Source organism: Xenopus laevis, chromosome 6L (genome assembly GCF_017654675.1).
Source record: "Xenopus laevis strain J_2021 chromosome 6L, Xenopus_laevis_v10.1, whole genome shotgun sequence".
Taxonomy (NCBI): domain Eukaryota; kingdom Metazoa; phylum Chordata; class Amphibia; order Anura; family Pipidae; genus Xenopus; species Xenopus laevis.
Genome location: NC_054381.1, coordinates 119166230 through 119183958, shown reverse-complemented (window position 1 = coordinate 119183958; position 17729 = coordinate 119166230). Strand labels below are relative to the sequence as shown.

The 17729-nt window shown below is 39.4% G+C and overlaps 1 protein-coding gene across 1 annotated transcript; it reads right to left on the bottom strand.

Moving 5' to 3' along the window:
* Positions 1 to 930: 930 nt before the first annotated feature.
* Positions 931 to 16853, bottom strand: LOC108718577 (meprin A subunit beta). The gene is made up of 16 exons (XM_041565650.1): positions 16757 to 16853; positions 16308 to 16330; positions 14462 to 14480; positions 12762 to 12812; positions 12262 to 12305; positions 11517 to 11595; positions 10384 to 10501; positions 9924 to 10102; positions 9150 to 9368; positions 8265 to 8417; positions 6704 to 6919; positions 5860 to 6312; positions 5042 to 5221; positions 2686 to 2932; positions 1564 to 1768; positions 931 to 1217 (listed from the first exon to the last, which is right to left on the bottom strand). The coding sequence occupies exons 1-16, from the start codon at positions 16851 to 16853 to the stop codon at positions 1203 to 1205; spliced, it is 2298 nt and encodes a 765-aa protein (XP_041421584.1). The 3' UTR covers positions 931 to 1202.
* Positions 16854 to 17729: the final 876 nt, after the last annotated feature.

The following is a 17729-nucleotide window of genomic DNA, read 5'->3' as shown; positions in this document are numbered from 1 at the left end:
CATTACAGATTTTTACTTGAGCATCCGGAACAAATGTCCTCAAAACAGATTATTGAGCCAGAAGCTGACTTTTGGCCCATAGGATTTTGGTACCAATTACACTTAGAAGTAACGTTGTATTTGAACATGCCAAAGACAGGCTAGGACTTGAAGTTCAACTATGGCTCTCGCACACCCTTAGTAAATTGAAATAACGACACCTGGTGCACGAAGGCAGAGGATCGGCCGCCTCACAAACAGTCTAGCAGAAAGAATCCCAAGGCACACAAGATAATTGTAAGCAAGCTGCCTTGCGTGTTTATTGCGAAGTTGTTGAGTGTATGGCTGCAATTCATAGCCAGTTCTGTTTCAAGCACCTCACACACAGTCTGTACTGAACACTCAGAACTGAAGTTCTGTACATATGAACTTGTGTTTTCCTCCCTGTCACCTAAAGACCATGCAATGGGCATTGCAGTGTGACATTCACAGCATTCAGCCTGGAGCCAGAGTTGGGAGTATCCCCACCGTTGCATGCAGCCTTTTACCAATGGGAATGCTTGAGAAGGCAAGTAACCCTGATTGGTGCTTTATAAATATTTGCTAAGAGTTAAGATCACCTATATCTAGTCAATATATTTACACCTCCTGCATGGTCTCTCTTTGCAGTAAGGAGGTAGCATTGCATATTCCCACAGCCTATTTCTACTGCCTAAATCTCTTCTACCCATAACCACCTCCCAACACACATTGTCCCAATCTCCCCACACTCTTCATTCCTGGCTAATCCTGTCCTGGTAATATTTTACCCGCCACGTGCATATGTTAACAACAAAGGTGGTCTCAGGGGTTATAAGTGTTTGATTTGCACTGTACCAGGCCACTTTGCTTTTGTGTTGGTTCAGTAGCTAAATACTCACTCCTATATGTGCTTATAATAACTGCAAGAAACACATTTACAATGGCTTTATTTGTTTAATATACTTTTCATGGGTTATATGGCCTGGGGATATCAGGTAAAACTTCCACACAAAGTTGTTAAACTGATGTTAGCAATGCCCATTACAGCCCATATTGAGTGTTCCTATACCACTTATATACATAAGTCAATTAACTTGATTTTCAAATGATCCTTTTCCATAGGCAGTGAGAAAGTTGCTGTTGTAATGCCAGTACGTTGTGCAGTATTTCTTTCTTGATGATTTCACAAAAACCTCATGCTCTTAGAATGCATAGGCCTGAAAAAAATAAATAGGTTACTGCTGCTGCCCATGAAAACTCTTTATTTTATTATTTTGCAAATCTGGAGGCTGTTTGTTCTCTCAAAATAACTTCATATAAAGGAAGAAAACTTTGTATAACTTTTGTATTGGTTCTCTTGTATAAACGTGGCCTTCATTACAAGGGCTCACTGACATATTCCAACCCTCTGTAATTTCCCTGCAGGTCATTCAGCTCCGCCTATTAACTAACATGGGCAGCTATGTAAAACTGTACTGCATCTCAGATGCATCTGCATCTCTAGTGTGCTCTGTCTCCTGCATTTTGTTCTATATGATACTGTACCTGCAGTTGCATACTTACATTTTCAGTAGTTTGAGCTTTTCCAGTGTTTGCTAGTTGCTTCTTGTGTTTCTTTTTCAAGCAAAATACACTTGTGAGTGTGATAATCAGCATAACGGCAAATATGGTCACTGAAGAGGAGACTGCTATCACAAGTGTGTCTTGGCTTGAGACTTTCCTTTCACATTTCTCTCCAACATACCACCAGTCTTTTGAAACCTTGCACCTAAGCAAACAGAAGAACCCATAACCCATTTGTAGGGATTTGGTATATTGCATTTGTGTTGGCATGTAACATAAACCTCTAGAAATCACAGATTATGCTAAACGTGATACAAGACTGTCATATGTACTGCTCAAATGTGATTGTGATGTATGTTGGTGTTCTAAAAACATAATAATAATTATAATAATAATACAGCACAGTCAGGGTTTGATAACCTGGAGGGCTCACTTAATCTCCAAAAGCACTATTATTCTGAAAGTGCAGTTTTTAATTACCATTTGGGTAAAAAGTTGCATTTTAAGAGCTATGCAACATGTTATATTTTGTTGTAATATACTCATACTAACAGATGACCCTGTAATAGTCTGATACAGTGGCGCCAACCATTTGCCTATAACTGGTCAAATAACTGCGCTGAAGATCAGATATTGTAGTATCCCATTAAATGTTTTGCCATTGCATGCATTTATATATAGATATAAATTGCTTATAATCCTTATTGGAAACAAAACCAATCTATTGGGTTTCATTAATATTTACATGGTTTTCTATTAAGATATGAAGATCCACTTCTAATATCCTCAAATTTTGCAACAGGGGGTACTTTATTATAATACACATCTTTCATTGAGTCGTATGACAGAATTTATAAGGATATAATTTACAGGATATTCATGGCTTTTGTGTATTGTATAGTAAATAAAGTACCCTCTATTGTAAAACATAAGGTTATTATAAGTTACCGAGGAGTTCCATGACCATCTAAAAGCACGAAGCTGAAAGCCATGACTTCTAATATCTTTATATTTTGCAACGGGGTACTTTATTATAATACAGATATTTTATTGAGTCCTGTGACAGAAATGACATAACTAAACTCTGATTATAAAATATATATATAAACAAGAATGCATTACCTGCATACCGCCTTTGCATTCTCAAGGACGCAGACCCCCTCATTTTCACACACAAAACCTTCACATTCCTTCGGAACATCTGGATCAGGTTTCGTTGGATTAGGAATATTTGTTATTGGGGGCTTTGTAGTGGTGGTGGGAACAGGAGTTTGCTGAGGTTTCGTTGTGGTAGGAATATTGGTTATTGGGGGCTTTGTGGTAGTGGTTGGAACAGGAGTTGGCTGAGTTGCATTTAGATGTGAAACATCTGGTTAAAAACAGGAGAAAACAACACCAGCGTTAATATAATTTCACATGAGGTGACCCTGAATAAACAATGGCATATAAAGGTTATAGTAATTTGTTACATCATACACTTTAACACACCATTCTGCATGAAGAGTTAATCCGCAATTAGCCTGGCATTTAAAATCCTATATAGCTATATGTTTGCTCTCATCAGTATTAAGGTATTGCTACTACTGCATATTGGTAAGTTAATACCTTTATTACAACTTCCAAAATGTAAGTAAACTCTCAAAAAGGAAACAAAATAGAAAATATATATCCAGATTCATCCGGTTAGTAAAGTCAAACAAGTGGATCTCTATCTGCTTTGGTCACTCAGGTGCTGGCCATGACACACGCAATAATGACAAACTGCTGTTTTTTCACTTTGATAGTCTCACAGCCCTTTGTGTCAGGCTCACAGTACTGGAGTGGCTCTTTAGGGGCACCAAGTAAATGTAGAAGTTGCTATGGTGTTGGGTTGCTCCTATGACTGATATGATAATGGCCTGAAGTTCATTCAGGATTAAGCATAATGGTTGCAATTTTTATTAATGTTTTAAACTGCTGGTTTTGTCTTTGATATAAATAGACACTCAAACCATAGTGGATGCTTAATAATTGTGGAATAAATTGTATTACGCTACGCAATATGTTGGTGCTATATAAATACATGTTAATAATAATAATTGTTTTAATTTTTTGTGGTATTTACTAGGTTTTTTAAAGGGGTGGTTCACTGTCACAGTTAGTGTTATAGAGTTGCTAATTCTAAGCAACTTTTCAATATGTCTTCATTATTTATCTTTCTAGCTTTTGAATTATCTGCCACCTTCTTCTGACTCTTTCCAGTTTTCAAATGGGGGTCTCTGACCCCATCTATAAAAGCAAATGCTCTGAGGCTACACATGTATTGTTATTGCTACTTCTTTTTTATTTACTCATTTTTATTAACGTACTCATCTTTCTATTCTGGCCTTTTCCTATTCATATGCCTTTTAATCAGACCAATGCATGGTTGCTATGGTAATTTTAACCCTAGAAACCAGATGCTGAACCACTGCTGAATAAAAAGCTAAATTACGCAAAAAACACAAATAAAAATAAAATCAAAAATTGTCCTAGAATATCACTTTACAAATGCATGATATTAGAACCGTAAAAACGTTTTCAAATCTAAAAACAAACCCAAAACAAAGTAACTTACAAAAATGCTTTGAATTTACATTAAAGGATAAGTCAACCTCAAAATAAAAATTTGCCTAATAAACAAACCTAATTCTAAGTAACTTTCCAATATACATTTATTAAACATGTTCAGTGCTTTTAAAGATATTTGTAAAAACAGTTGCTATGGAAAGCAGCATGTGCTTAACGCCAGGTGGTTACTTTTTAAACAATGTTGCAAAAGTCTTGGTTCCCCAGCAAAGACAGGTCTGCCTTGTCTTACATTGTAGCATCAGCCTGAGCCACCAAGGCAGAAAATAGAAAGGGACAAAAAATACTGCTTTCAATTGCAACATGTATGCAAATAATTTAAACACCATAGAAAATATATAATGAATGCATTTGCAAAGTTGTTAAAGAATTATTTATTAGGCAATAAATTATTTTTTGGGTTGACATTAATTTTAATGTATATGAGAGTATACTGTAGGTGCTTTTTAGAACATTAAGACATTTTTATTTTGTAAACTTTTTAGGCAGGCCTCTCTTTACCTCTTGTATTGGATATCTGTTTTGTTGTATGTACTTTGGGTGTATATTTACTGTGCAGTGCTGCAAAATATGTTGGAGCTTCATTAAAATTTTTAATCATAATTGGGTATGGGTATTGCAATTGAACACAATAGAAGGCTTATGGACAAGCTTTAAAAAGCTTCTCATCTGTATGTAGCCTAAATATTTCCTATATTGGGCAAGGATATAAAAATGGCTTAGTCATCTACAGCTGTCAAATGTTCTTCCAAGCAAATTTCTATTCTATAGAAATGATATTCTTAGTCTGTACTTGGACTACTGTCTGTAACAAAAGCCTATTCATGAAGTACAACCCTACAAGGAGACAAATGCAAACAGTTGAACTTACCCTCAAAAGAGAACCGAAAATAAGCATCGCCTCCCTTTAAAAAGTCTCTGCTGAGAAGTCTGTCATGGCTGATGAATGCAGAGGTTCCATATCCAGGCCCACGGAAGTATTCAGTTCCATTAGGGAAAGTGGTACTCGTTCCAACTTTTTCTGGTCTGTCCCAGAATAAGCCACCATTGTCTAAAATAAACACTGAATCAGAATGTCTACCTACAACTGATGAGTTATCTACTATAGCAACTGATGTTTTTGTATTTGTTTTTGTGATGTATTTTTGTATTATCCATGAATCTATGAGTAGAGGTAATATTTATAAGACTTAATTTCACTAACACACAAAAATGTTTAAAACTCTTGCAAAAGTTAGCCACTATGCCTGCATCCTTTTTGACTGGTTACAGACCTCAACAACTTCATCACAAAGTTTGTGACTAAATGGCTTTTGTGATCATTCACAGTGTATGTAATAACATTTTGCAATTCGAAATAGTTTTTTTTTTTTTTGGAAAAAAATATTTAAACGAAACTCGACCGCAGGTGTTAACACTAAAGCTTTGCTTAAATATAATGCACAATGTAATATTCACCAGCCAATGATTTTATATTGCGAGCAGTGCTATGCATTCGCAAAGACGACATTATAACGCTTGCAACTTTTAATTACATTCCCCCTTTTTTCCTGTCTTTATGTGCAACTCTACATTTCTGTCTTCATAATTTTATAAAATCAAACACATGCCAATGTGCCACGGTCAATGATATTTTTTGACAGGAGCACTATTAGCAGGAATTTTAATTGATATTAAGGTATATCTTACTTGACACCTGTGTAGGATCTGTTGTGATGCTTCTCAGATTTGACATGCGCTTTCGGATATCCGGATTCTGATCCATAAGCTCCATTTTTGCCTGTCTTAAAGAACATGGCCATTGTAGTGTATCATCATTAGCTCCTGATATCAGGTGGAAATATATTCCAAGATCATACGGCTTGTCCGCTGGACCATTGTGTAGGACTTGTACTTGATATGCATAACCATCCTTGGAATACAATGGGGGGCTGAACATTTTTCCATTCGCTTGTATGGACTGTGTAAAATTCCTGATGTGCCAAATATAGTGAGGACAAAGCGCTTCCGACAAGTTAATGTCGTCTATGGCAAACCCGCCGTTGCTCGGTCCATTTCCTTTAACTCCCTCAAACACAACACGGAATTTGTTCTTTACATTTAAAGAAACATGATGGAGCTGCCAATATTCTGCCGGATTTCCTGGAAAAAATATGAAGTTTAGTTGCCACTTTGTCAACTTTACTGGTTCACTTGACAAATGTTTGGCCACAAGAAAAAGAACGTGGCCAGTCGGTCAGCTTTGCTTTTATGGCAAACGCCACAGTCAGGCCCACAGCCCCTTAGAAGTTATTCTACAAATGGCACTCGCGTAAGTCAGCTGTTGCTTATTGCCTATTGCAGTGTATTTATTAACATTGGAGAAAAGCATCAACAGTGATGTTGCACATAGCAACCAATCAGCATTTAGATTTCACCTACAAGTAAAGCTCTGATTGGTTGCTATGGGCAATATCTCCAGTGATGTTTGTCTCTAGTGTTAATAAATATGCCCCTATTTGTGCATACAAATAAATGCATTTAAATTGCTTACCCTTAATGCTGGTGATGAATGTCAGAGTTCCGTTGGGAGAGGCTTCTGTGTATTCTCTAATCCAGATATTCAGTGCATCATTCTCATTTCCATTGTAATAATAGAAGAACTCCAGACATTGAAATCCCCTATTTGGATAGAATAGTCTGCTTTCCAGCAGAGCCGTTTCCCCAGCATTACCTGTACTGGTGCTGAAGTGCATGTAATAACCGCTGTCTGTTTGGAAAAAAGAATATAATAATAACCTTACAAATGGAACGGAAAAAGGATCTGCTGAGATAAGAAAAGCAAACTGCCCACAGAATGACAGAGAACCCCAGCCAGTTAGCAGGATGTCAGTAACAACATTTCTCATCTATAGAGCACAACAATACAACTTTAGATGCTGCCCCTGCCTCTCTCATTCTCTGGTCAGCTTCTATAGTTAATGGGAATTGTATTTTCAACATACAAGCTATTTTATAATTTTTTAAAAGTTCCAAAACATCCCATCAAACTCCTGAAACTGAATTTTCCCTTTATCTGGAGATACTCTTCTTTTTGGGAACATCTTGGGAGTCAACATAACGCTCTCTTATTCCACATTCTATAAGGCTTACTACCCAAAGCTTGTAAGAACGTTTTCAAAAGGTTTAGAGAGATTATCTTGTCATGCTATGACCTTGCTGCCAAAACAAGGTAAATAAATTTGTTTGGTCCAACAAACCTCCGTGAATTAACAAACACACCATGTTTGGATTCCAACTTAATTGTGGCCTAGATCTCCCAAATTCTTATGCCTACTATGAAGCAGAACAACTTTCCCAAACCGCAAAGTGGCACTTAAGTCTACACTGAGAGTAGCCGTGTGCATTCTGAATCACTATTAGCCCACCCAGTTGATTTATCTTATTTGTGAATGGACAGTCAAATGGGAGCAGCATTGTTAGCGCACAGAGCGCTGGAATACCTATTGCAAGTCTAGATAATGAATACTTAGGAAAAAAACATGGTTGTACCAGCCGTTTTCCTTCCTCTTGTTGCCCCCCCCTATACTAACATCCCCACATTTAGATATGCAGGTTACAAGCTTAGCTTCTCAACAGCTGCTCAGAGCCCACTGAGCATGTGATTGTCGCAGACGCTTTCCAAGATGGTGACCCCCTGTGACAAGTTTGAAGTCCTGGATCATTGCTGCTATTGAGAAGCTGAAACTTTACACTGGTGCAATAAGTTCAGTATATAAAATATGGCATTTTTAATTATATTAATTTTTAGGGTTTTGTTCTCCTTTAAACCACAATAAACACTGCAACATGCTTGAATACTGTTTACAGATAATCATGCTGCTAGTGTCCAATGAAATGAAAAAACGTTTGCAAAAAGTTGTTTTTTCAGCTGTTATTGTCTGAATTGTTTCATTGGGATCAAAGTGCTTTCTTTACATAATGATTTTCCAGCTGTCTTCTGTGTTGTAACCTTATGTTATGCTCCTTGTTTAAGGCATTCCATGCATTTCAAGATGAACATACATTTCATACCTCAGTGGCAATAAACAACTAAAAGATAAGTAATCTCCTACCTTTGCAGTTCCCTAGGTGAGTGTGATCATTACTGGGCCCATCTGCGCTGTGAAGAATATGATTCCAGTCACCATTATCTCCTGTACCTTGTATCATGCCACAGATATTATTGTACTCAAAGGTACATGTGTCCATAAAGGTAATGCTGGAGGCTAGGTTAAAAGGACAAAAAAATCAGTGTATGGCCCTACTAACTACTTGTGTATCGGGAAGGCAATTATATACACCTTTGTTTCAATATCTTCCTGTAGGATTTTATTTGGTATATGGGTCATGTAAGCTATTTTAATTTTAAAGAGGGTGATAATTATTGGCTAGACCCAAATTAAATTGACAATGCAATCGATTCTATGAAAATCCAGTTCTATGCAAATATTCTGGGCAAAACTGGCTTGACAGATACGCTTCATCAGTTTTGTCCTTTAATGAAATAGTGAAAAGCTATAGTTTGAATATTTTTCTGCCCATTTTTTCTGCAGAATGTAAACACGGATTTTGCAAAAAGCTTGTAGTTAGGGAAAAGTGCATGGCGCATTAACCTTTATAGTAAGACATCGGCCTATTGGCTGGAACTCATCAACTTACAGCTAGAAAACACCATGCTCTTTAGAGGAACTACATTTTTAGAAAATTTTGGAAAATATTTTGGTTCTTAATGTGTATCCTTCCCTGTCCCAAGTGAGGGCAAATACCTGATTTCAACAATTAAAGTTGTGGCTGAGTAAGTAGAAGTAGGTTAAATAATTTGCTCATAAAATACACATCTGAACAAAAACTAGAAACAGACAGATCTCCATCTGTTGTTTGCAGTTTATAATTTATAGGAGTCTTGAACCGTTTTGGCAACAAGCAGAGATAGTGGGACTAGTAAACTTAAAACTCACAGCAGTTGTACAATTGATTCAGTTTCTCGAGATCATAGTCGCTAAAATCCATCCGCTGTCCAATCACATCACTGAAAGCAGCAATCTTGGTGACAATAGTTGGTTCCGTCCCACTCTGGAAGGCTGTTTTGCTATAGTGCATGACAGAAGAGTAGTCATATGGCACGTTTAAGGAGTCTGATCGTGTATCATCATACGCATTGAAGTTGTGCTCCCTTCCTGTAAAATCGTATATATATGTGTCACTTTTTATTCTGTATGCATAGGAAAATATGTTTTCAGTTTCAGTTTCTATCATTTACGCATTTTAAATACTCCATTTTATAGCGTGATTTATTATAATTCGTTTTAAGTTAGTTGGGGTTACATTCTTTCAACAAAACTATTCATAAATATGTTGATTAGAGAAGTATTCCCAATTCCAATGAATGATGAGATGGCCCATAGTTTATGAGACAGTGGCAGATTCCCTTACCAGATCTCTTCTTCAATATTTTAAGCAGCAGAGCACCGGCCGGGGTGTAGGCACACAACGGATTTTGATGCCAAAACGCATGAGTATACATTTGTGCATCAAAATCTGCCACATGTGCCTACACCTGGGCTGACTCAAGTCATGGAGTTGAGCATTAAATCCGAGGCAGACGTTTACTGCCAGTTACTACCTATACTTCACAGTTTACTGCTATTACAAATATTATTAAAAATAACCTTTCAATTTTGCTTTTGTACATGTAGAGATGATCTCATGTGATTAAATGATGCAGATCTTACCTGGCAGAATCCTGTCCCACACAATAGTGACATAGTCATCCCTGTCAGAACGGGATTGTTCATGCCAGAATCCCAGAGCATGAAGGAACTCGTGTTGAATTGTGGCTATGCGATCACAGTTGGTTCCCAATGAGAGTTGTTGCTTTCCTCGTCGTAAATTCCCAACATAAGAATAGCAGCTGAAAAAAGTCAAATGTTTTTAGTGTACGTGATGGTATCATATTGACAAGATGAAAAATTAAGACACAGGTTTTTTGCACCGTTTAGGCCACATAATGTCTAGACAAGGCAGAATACCATTATCATGATCACGCGCAAAGGCCTTATTACGTTACCTTTTTTAGAATATGAAATCTGGATTAATGAACATGGTTCCAAAAGAAATGTTAATACTGTACATGGAAACGAAATGGATCTCAGCAATGACATCAGAAATGAATTATGCAGAAAAGCTACCTACCCGTTGTCTCTAAAGACAGAGATATAATTAGGTTCACCTTCCCACGCTTTAAAGTCAATACAGGTTTTCAGTCGATAACGTTCAAATGCTTCTAGAACTAGTGCTTTTGCATTGATTTCTAAAACAAAAGAAATATTGATCCAAATAAAACCCATGAAAATTACAGTTTGAATAACAAGGAGGCAAGTAAAACAAATAGTTGCTAGTGTACAATATTAATGCCAGAACATGGATTATAGAGGGCATTTTGGAGCACAGAGACCTGTGGCTGCAATATATTCAGAATAAATGCAGAAGGGGAGAGGCATGTAGAGATACCCTCTTCTGCCTCCCCCTCCCCTTTTCAGATGTGCAAGTTAGGGAGTGATAGGAGATGCAACCCACAACAAGCCCTGTCTTTATTACTTGCCCTGTGGCAGTCAGAACACGGCTGGCCTGTCCCTTCTGGCACAAGGGGTGTTGCTCCAATAAAATGAGTTGAGAAACTCACCTCAGGGAGCAGCACCCCACCAGTGGCAAAAAGCCGTTCCTGGTAACTTTAAGAGTCAAATTTCTGTTTTTCAAATTCAGCTGTTCTAGTGCAGAAAATACAATTGCACTCTCTGGACCCCCTCCGGCGCTGAAGAGAGAGGGGGCAGCAACAGGAAAGCCATCTCAGGGCGGCAGAGGGGTCAGGATTGTCCTTGCCTGGCACGGTAGTCTGCACTTCTGCTCTTGCATCCTGGGGAAATGTAAATGGCCACCATAATCTTAGTGCTTTATTAACTGACCATACCAGATATCTTAGCCCAATATCTCAGACTTCATCTCTGGGTAATGAAATTCTTATAGCATGTACTGTACGTGCAGCACACCCAACCCCAAACTTCAATGTACATGTGCCGGAAGTGACGGTGGAAGTGGTGGTGAGGTAATACATATGCAAATTACATCATTATTAATCATGCATGGCCTGCAGTCAGTCTCTGAGCATTTTCAGCATCATCATTTTTGAGAAAACTAGTATGGAAGTGTACAGGTGACTGCCATTGTCACTGCGAGTGACTGGTATTACCCAGAGATTAAATATATTATTCTTTAACAATATGCCAGCCATGACACAGTCAGAGGAATGTTACATATTATATACTTACCTAAGCTGTCCTCTAAAAAATATGGAACAGGTATTGGCCACCTATATTGATCTCCAATGATTGAGTTCCTTTGGTTTGTCTGTGTGAAGAGATTAATAAGTGTTTAACATGAAATTAAAGTATGTATATAGTGATATTTTGAGTTCTCATTCTTTAATAAATATTACAATATAGGCTGCCCATCTGATCTTTATTTCATCTTTTAATTCATGGAATGATACAATCAGTTAGAGTAACATTTCCAGTAAGCCTCCTGTATAGCATGACAAGAAACATTATGAACATTTCTAGTAGAGTATAGGTTAGAGTAGATACTGGTGTCTGGATATTGGTTAACAGGTCCCCTTTACAAGTGCAAATGTAAAGCACTAAAATGGACTCAAAATTGACGGTGATTTGCTGCTATTAACAATCGTGCTAGTGTCCAAAGGAAACCCTGGAACTACTGTCAACTTGGACCTGTCCTTATGTAGGCTGAAATGCTGTTTACATTTATACTACAACTTGTGTGTTCTGAAAAGACTAGTTATTGTGAATAAATAACCAGTATTGTTATAGCAAAGTATACTGACCAACTTTTTGCTGAGCATGGAATTGCAGTAAACCCTATTTTATAAAAACATTTCAGTATTAAAAGTTATTGAAGGTATAAGTGTTACATTTATTTATATATACTGTTCCATGTTGCTCCTGCTCCTGTTATGACCTACTGCTTGGTAAGAATACTTGGGCAATTTGAACTTACATCAGCCAATATGATGTCTCCCTCAAACAGATCCAGTCCTGCACCTATAATAAACACAAAAGTGCTTGTTAAAATACAACTGTCCGACTTTCTCCCAACCTTTCTGCTTTCAAGAAATCTCTTAAAACGCACTTATTTAGAGAAGCCTACCCTCACTCTGCTTAACTACCAAATGCAATACCACTTACAGTACCACATCTCTCACCCACTTAATTCTGATCTTGCCCACTCCTACACCTTGTGACTTATACCCTTCCCTTTATAGATTGTAAGCCCTTTTGCACAGGGCCTTCCTCACCTTTTGTACCTGTATTGGTTGTGATGTATCTAACTCCATATTTTCTACGTATGTAATTCATGTGATCTAGCTGTGTAAACACATTTACTTTACAGTGCTGCAAAATATATTGGTGCTCTACAAATACATGTTAATAATAATAATACAATTGTATGTTAAAAAAATCAAGGAAGAAATAATTATATGATAACAGTGAACCTACCTATATTGATGTCAAAAATGTCCAAGTTTTTTCCTCCATCTACATCAATTGCTGTAAAAAAAAATCCATACAGAATGTTAACATTTTTATCTGATCATATTATGATGCAGTGGCCCCAAGGGGTTGGGGCATGGAGCAGTGATAGAGGGGCTTATTCAGGCCTGAATTTTTGTCTTGGGTGCCCCTAGGCTGCAGGGTCCTCGCGTCCACCATCCTTAACACACAATCCCCTCCACACCCTCCATGCAAGTGCAAGCACCGGAGTGCTGCAGATTAGGGCTCCTTAGAATTCAGCTGGGTGGCATGCCGCCCCTACAATCTTGCTGCCCTAGGCCCGGGCCTTTGTGGCCTCACCACAAATCTGACCCTGGTCTTAATCTGAAGCCTAAAAGGGTGTGATTTGGGGAGAATGCCTACTTGCTGTCCCAGATACACCAGTAAGCCCAGCAAGAATGTCAGTTAGGGTAAGATGATTTCTTTGATATTGGATAAGTTAACGTGATCAAAGGAAAAAAGGCAATGGCACACCAGGCACGATCAAGCAGGGAAAACCCTTGCAGAAGTTTATTTGCACACGATGCAACGTTTCGGGGTGGTCCCCTTTGTCAAGCATCATGCTTGACAAAGGGGACCACCCCGAAACGTTGCATCGTGTGCAAATAAACTTCTGCAAGGGTTTTCCCTGCTTGATCGTGCCTGGTGTGCCATTGCCTTTTTTCCTTTGATCATTGCTCTAGGGGGGTGCCGATCCCCCCAGGTATTTGAGCACCCGGCAGAGTTCCTGAAGGCCAGGATGTGCGAGATGAACCCCCCTTTTTTCTGGATAAGTTAACGTGATCTCATCTGCAAGCTCTTTTCACACAAAGCAGAAGGTCTTGCAAGCAGCATGAAAACTTTCTCATCACATGTTGTGATAAGGCCCGTATTTGTGGAAAGGCCACACAGGCAAGGACCTAGGGCGGCAGGATTTTAGGGGCGGCATGCTGCCCAAACACACCCACATTAGTTCAAAAACACTAGGGATGCACAGGAGACACAATAATTTTCTTAATTTCCCATGTGCCAATCCCCATTGTTTCGGTCCTGATGATGAATATTTTCACAAATAAAGGGAAGTCAACAGGGGTGACAAACAGCAATGGGCCCAGGGGCACTGCTATGTAAATCCGGCCCTGGTTTGGATCACAGTGGCTGAACTACCTAAGGCTCAAACAATCCCTTAGCAATATCCACAATCATCAGAAATTCACTACATATCAATTCCTAAAACTAAGGGGGTGTATTAATCTAATTTTTTTTATTAAAACAAAGTCAACCAAACTCCCTTCCATGAATTGAACTCATTTATCAATAATTTTTCTTGAAAAAGTCGAGGCAAAAAACTTTAACTTTCATTTTGACTTTATCAAATTGCCGCTGAGAAAACTCAACTTTTTTGTTTTATCAGACGAAAACTCTGATTATTATTAAACCTGGATTATCCAGTGCAGATCTCAATGTCAAGAAATAACTTCAGAGACATCTGCCATTGACTTTTATATGACCTCGAACGGTTTGAGATGGTGTATTTTTAGCACTTTTAACAGGTACATTACATTTTCACAATAGTTGTCTTTTAAATCTGGGCCTATAGCAGAAAAAAAGTTCATAAATCAGGACAATTAAGAACAATTTAAGCATATAAAAATGTATCTACATACCAGCATTATCTTGAAGAGGCTGAAAAGAATGAAAAATAAATATTAATACATAGTACTGATTTCATTGGGGTACAAACAATATTACAAGTTTTTTGTTTTTTTTGTTAGTGTTTTTAATCACTTTTTAGTCACTCAGTCTGTAATATAATCCTTAAAACATGTTTTCATGAACAAAAAACACAGTTAATAATTGACAAAAAAATCAGGGAATAAATATATATATATACACAGTTAGGTCCATTAATATTTGGACAGACTTTTTTTCTAATTTTGGTTCAGTACATTATCACAATGAATTTTAAATGAAACAACTCAGATGCAGTTGAACTGCAGACTTTCAGCTTTAATTCAGTGGGTTGAACAAAAAGATTGCATAACAATGTGAGGAACTAAAGCCTTTTTTAACACAATCACTTCATTTCAGGGGCTCAATAGTAATTGGACCAGGGGTTCAAAAGCAAATGGACAATTGACTCAAAGGCTATTTCATGGGCAGATGTGGGCAATTCCTTTGTTATGTCTATCAATGAAGCAGATAAAAGCCCTGGAGTAGATTTGAGGGGGGGGGGCTTGTATGTGGAAGATTTTGCTGTGAACAGACAACATGTGATCAAATGAGCTCTCCATGCAGGTGAAACAAGACATCCTTTAACTGCAAAAACAGAAAAAAACCATCTGAGAAATTGCTACAATATTAGGAGTGGCAAAATCTACAGTTTGGTACATCCTGAGAAAGAAAGAAAGCACTGGTGAACTCAGCAACGCAAAAAGACCTGGATGTCCATGGAAGATAATAGTGGTGGATGATCACAGAATTATTTCCATGGTGAAGAGAAACCCCTTCAAAACAGCCAAACAAGTGAACAACACTCTCCAGGAGGTAGGAGTATCCATATCCAAGTCTACCATAAAGAGAAGACTGCATGAAAGTAAATACAGAGTGTGCACTGCAAAGTGCAAGCTACTCATAAGCCTCAAGAATAGAAAGGCTAGATTGGAATTTGTTAAAAAAACATTTAAAAAAGCCAGCACAGTTCTGGAAAAACATTCTTTAGACAGATGAAATAAAGATCAACATCTACCAGAATGATGGCAAGAAAAAAGTATGGAGAAGGCGTGGAACAGCTCATGATCCAAAGCATACCACATCATCTGTAAAACATGGCGGAGGCAGTGTGATGACTTGGACTTGCATGGCTGCCAGTGGCACTGGGACACTAGTGTTTATCCATGATGTGACACAGGACAGAAGCAGCCAAATTAATTCTGGGGTGTTCAGAGACACTGTCTGCTCAAATCCACCCTCTGGTACTTCATCATCATACTTCAATCATAGGTGATCATGCCAACATCACAGCAGTCACGTATTTAAAATCAACATAACCCCCTTCCATCTTAACTTAAAACCAATTAGAAAGTTAATTAAGTATTCATTATTATAGCTATACATTTCAGGTCCTATTGCAACTACATGTAACCTGTATAAATAATACATCATATTAATAACCATATAAAGCCCATTTCTCATACGTCCTGGGGGACACAGGAACCATGGGGTTAAATCCCCTCCCATCAGGAGGCAGGACACAAGAAGAAGAGGAAGGAGGGATCCTCCCCTCTATATAGCTTCCCTCCGCCTCCAACTTACTCAGTTTTTTATGTGTCCTCGCAACGTCAGGAGGTGGACAAGGCCCCCAGGGGGGCCCATCTCAAGGATACTTCGGCCTAGGATTAGCCCGGGCACCCGGGGTGATACCTGAGTCAGTTATACTGCGCTCGTAGAGTTAACCCCCTCCGCGGGACCCTCACCGAAGGACGGCTCAGTTACAGTGGCCAGTTCCGTTACCTCTGTGAAGCAGCGCACTACTGCTCATGCAGGGGAACATGGACGAGCGGTGAGTGGGACACGGAGAGCGTGAGGTCTTCCTCTAGCCTCTTCCGGATGCAGACAGGGACAGCAGCGTACTCCAGCCACAGGTACCGCTGGGCTAGGAGCTCAGGCGGGGAAGGTAGGTAAGGCCGGCGCTGAGACTGTGCCGGGAAGGAGCCGGAGCTTGGGGGCGGGGCTTAGCGTGTCGCGCCTCGGTTTCGGCTCCTCGCTGTGTCGGGCGCCATTTTCTAAGCGCCGTTCTCAGCGCGCAACAGCAGCGCACTACTGCTCCCGCATTCCACGCTTACCCTGTCGGCAGCATCCACGGCACCCTCCTCTCTATTTGCCTCCCTCCATTCCAGGTATTAGGGAACCAGGGTGGGAGCGCTCATTGGATAAAACCTCTGCTGGTTTAACCTACACACCACTCTCTGGAGTATCATGGCTGAGGGGATAGGAGATGCCATTTTTACTAGGGCGAGCAAGCAGGCAACCAAGGTAAGCTTCTTGGCATGCGCTCATTGCAAGAAAAAATTTAAGCGTGGGCAATCGGGCTCGCTTTGCTCCTCCTGCACACCTGCCATGCGGACAGAGCATACAGTGCCCACACCCAATGCAGGGCCTGCAACGGCAGATTTGGATGGGCATGTAGCAGCGGCATCCACTTCCTCTGCTGGCATAGGAACGGTTGGGGGACAGGAGACACCTGCTTGGGCCGTCTCTCTTTCCCAGTCCCTTTCCTCCCTTCAAGGTATTCCACTCCTGGCTGCATCTCTAGATAAGATTCTAGATAGATTGGCCGCCCCAGTGTCTCCCAAGAGACCACTTAAGAGAAAAGCGTCAAGGTCTCCCTATACTCTGGGGCATTCCTCTCCTGTATCACACTCCTCTCCTGACTCCTCTGATCAGGAATCTCTCAGTGAAGGGGAATTATCTCCTTCTGAGAATGAAGGTGATGAGTCTACATTTTCTCCGGACCATGCGGCTAAGGTAGATGACCTCATTGCGGCGGTCATTGAGGTGCTCAAGATTGAGGAATTGCCTTCACAGGGCAAGAAATCCAAGGGTTTGTTCCGCAGACATTCAGAACGTTCTGTGGTTTTTCCCGCTCATGACCAGTTGCAGAGTATTGTCCAAGGCGAATGGGACAATCCAGAACACAAATTTCAGGTTACTAAAAAATTTGCAAAGTTGTATCCATTTCCTAAGGAGGCTTTAGAGAAATGGAGCACACCTCCTTTAGTGGATGCTCCTGTATCTCGCCTCTCAAAGACAACCGCACTTCCCGTTCCCGACGCGTCAGCCTTTAAGGATGCCACCGATAAGAAACTTGAAGGTTTTCTGAAAGCAATTTTTTCGTCGGCGGGTTCAGCTTTTAGACCCATTCTGGCCTCGGCT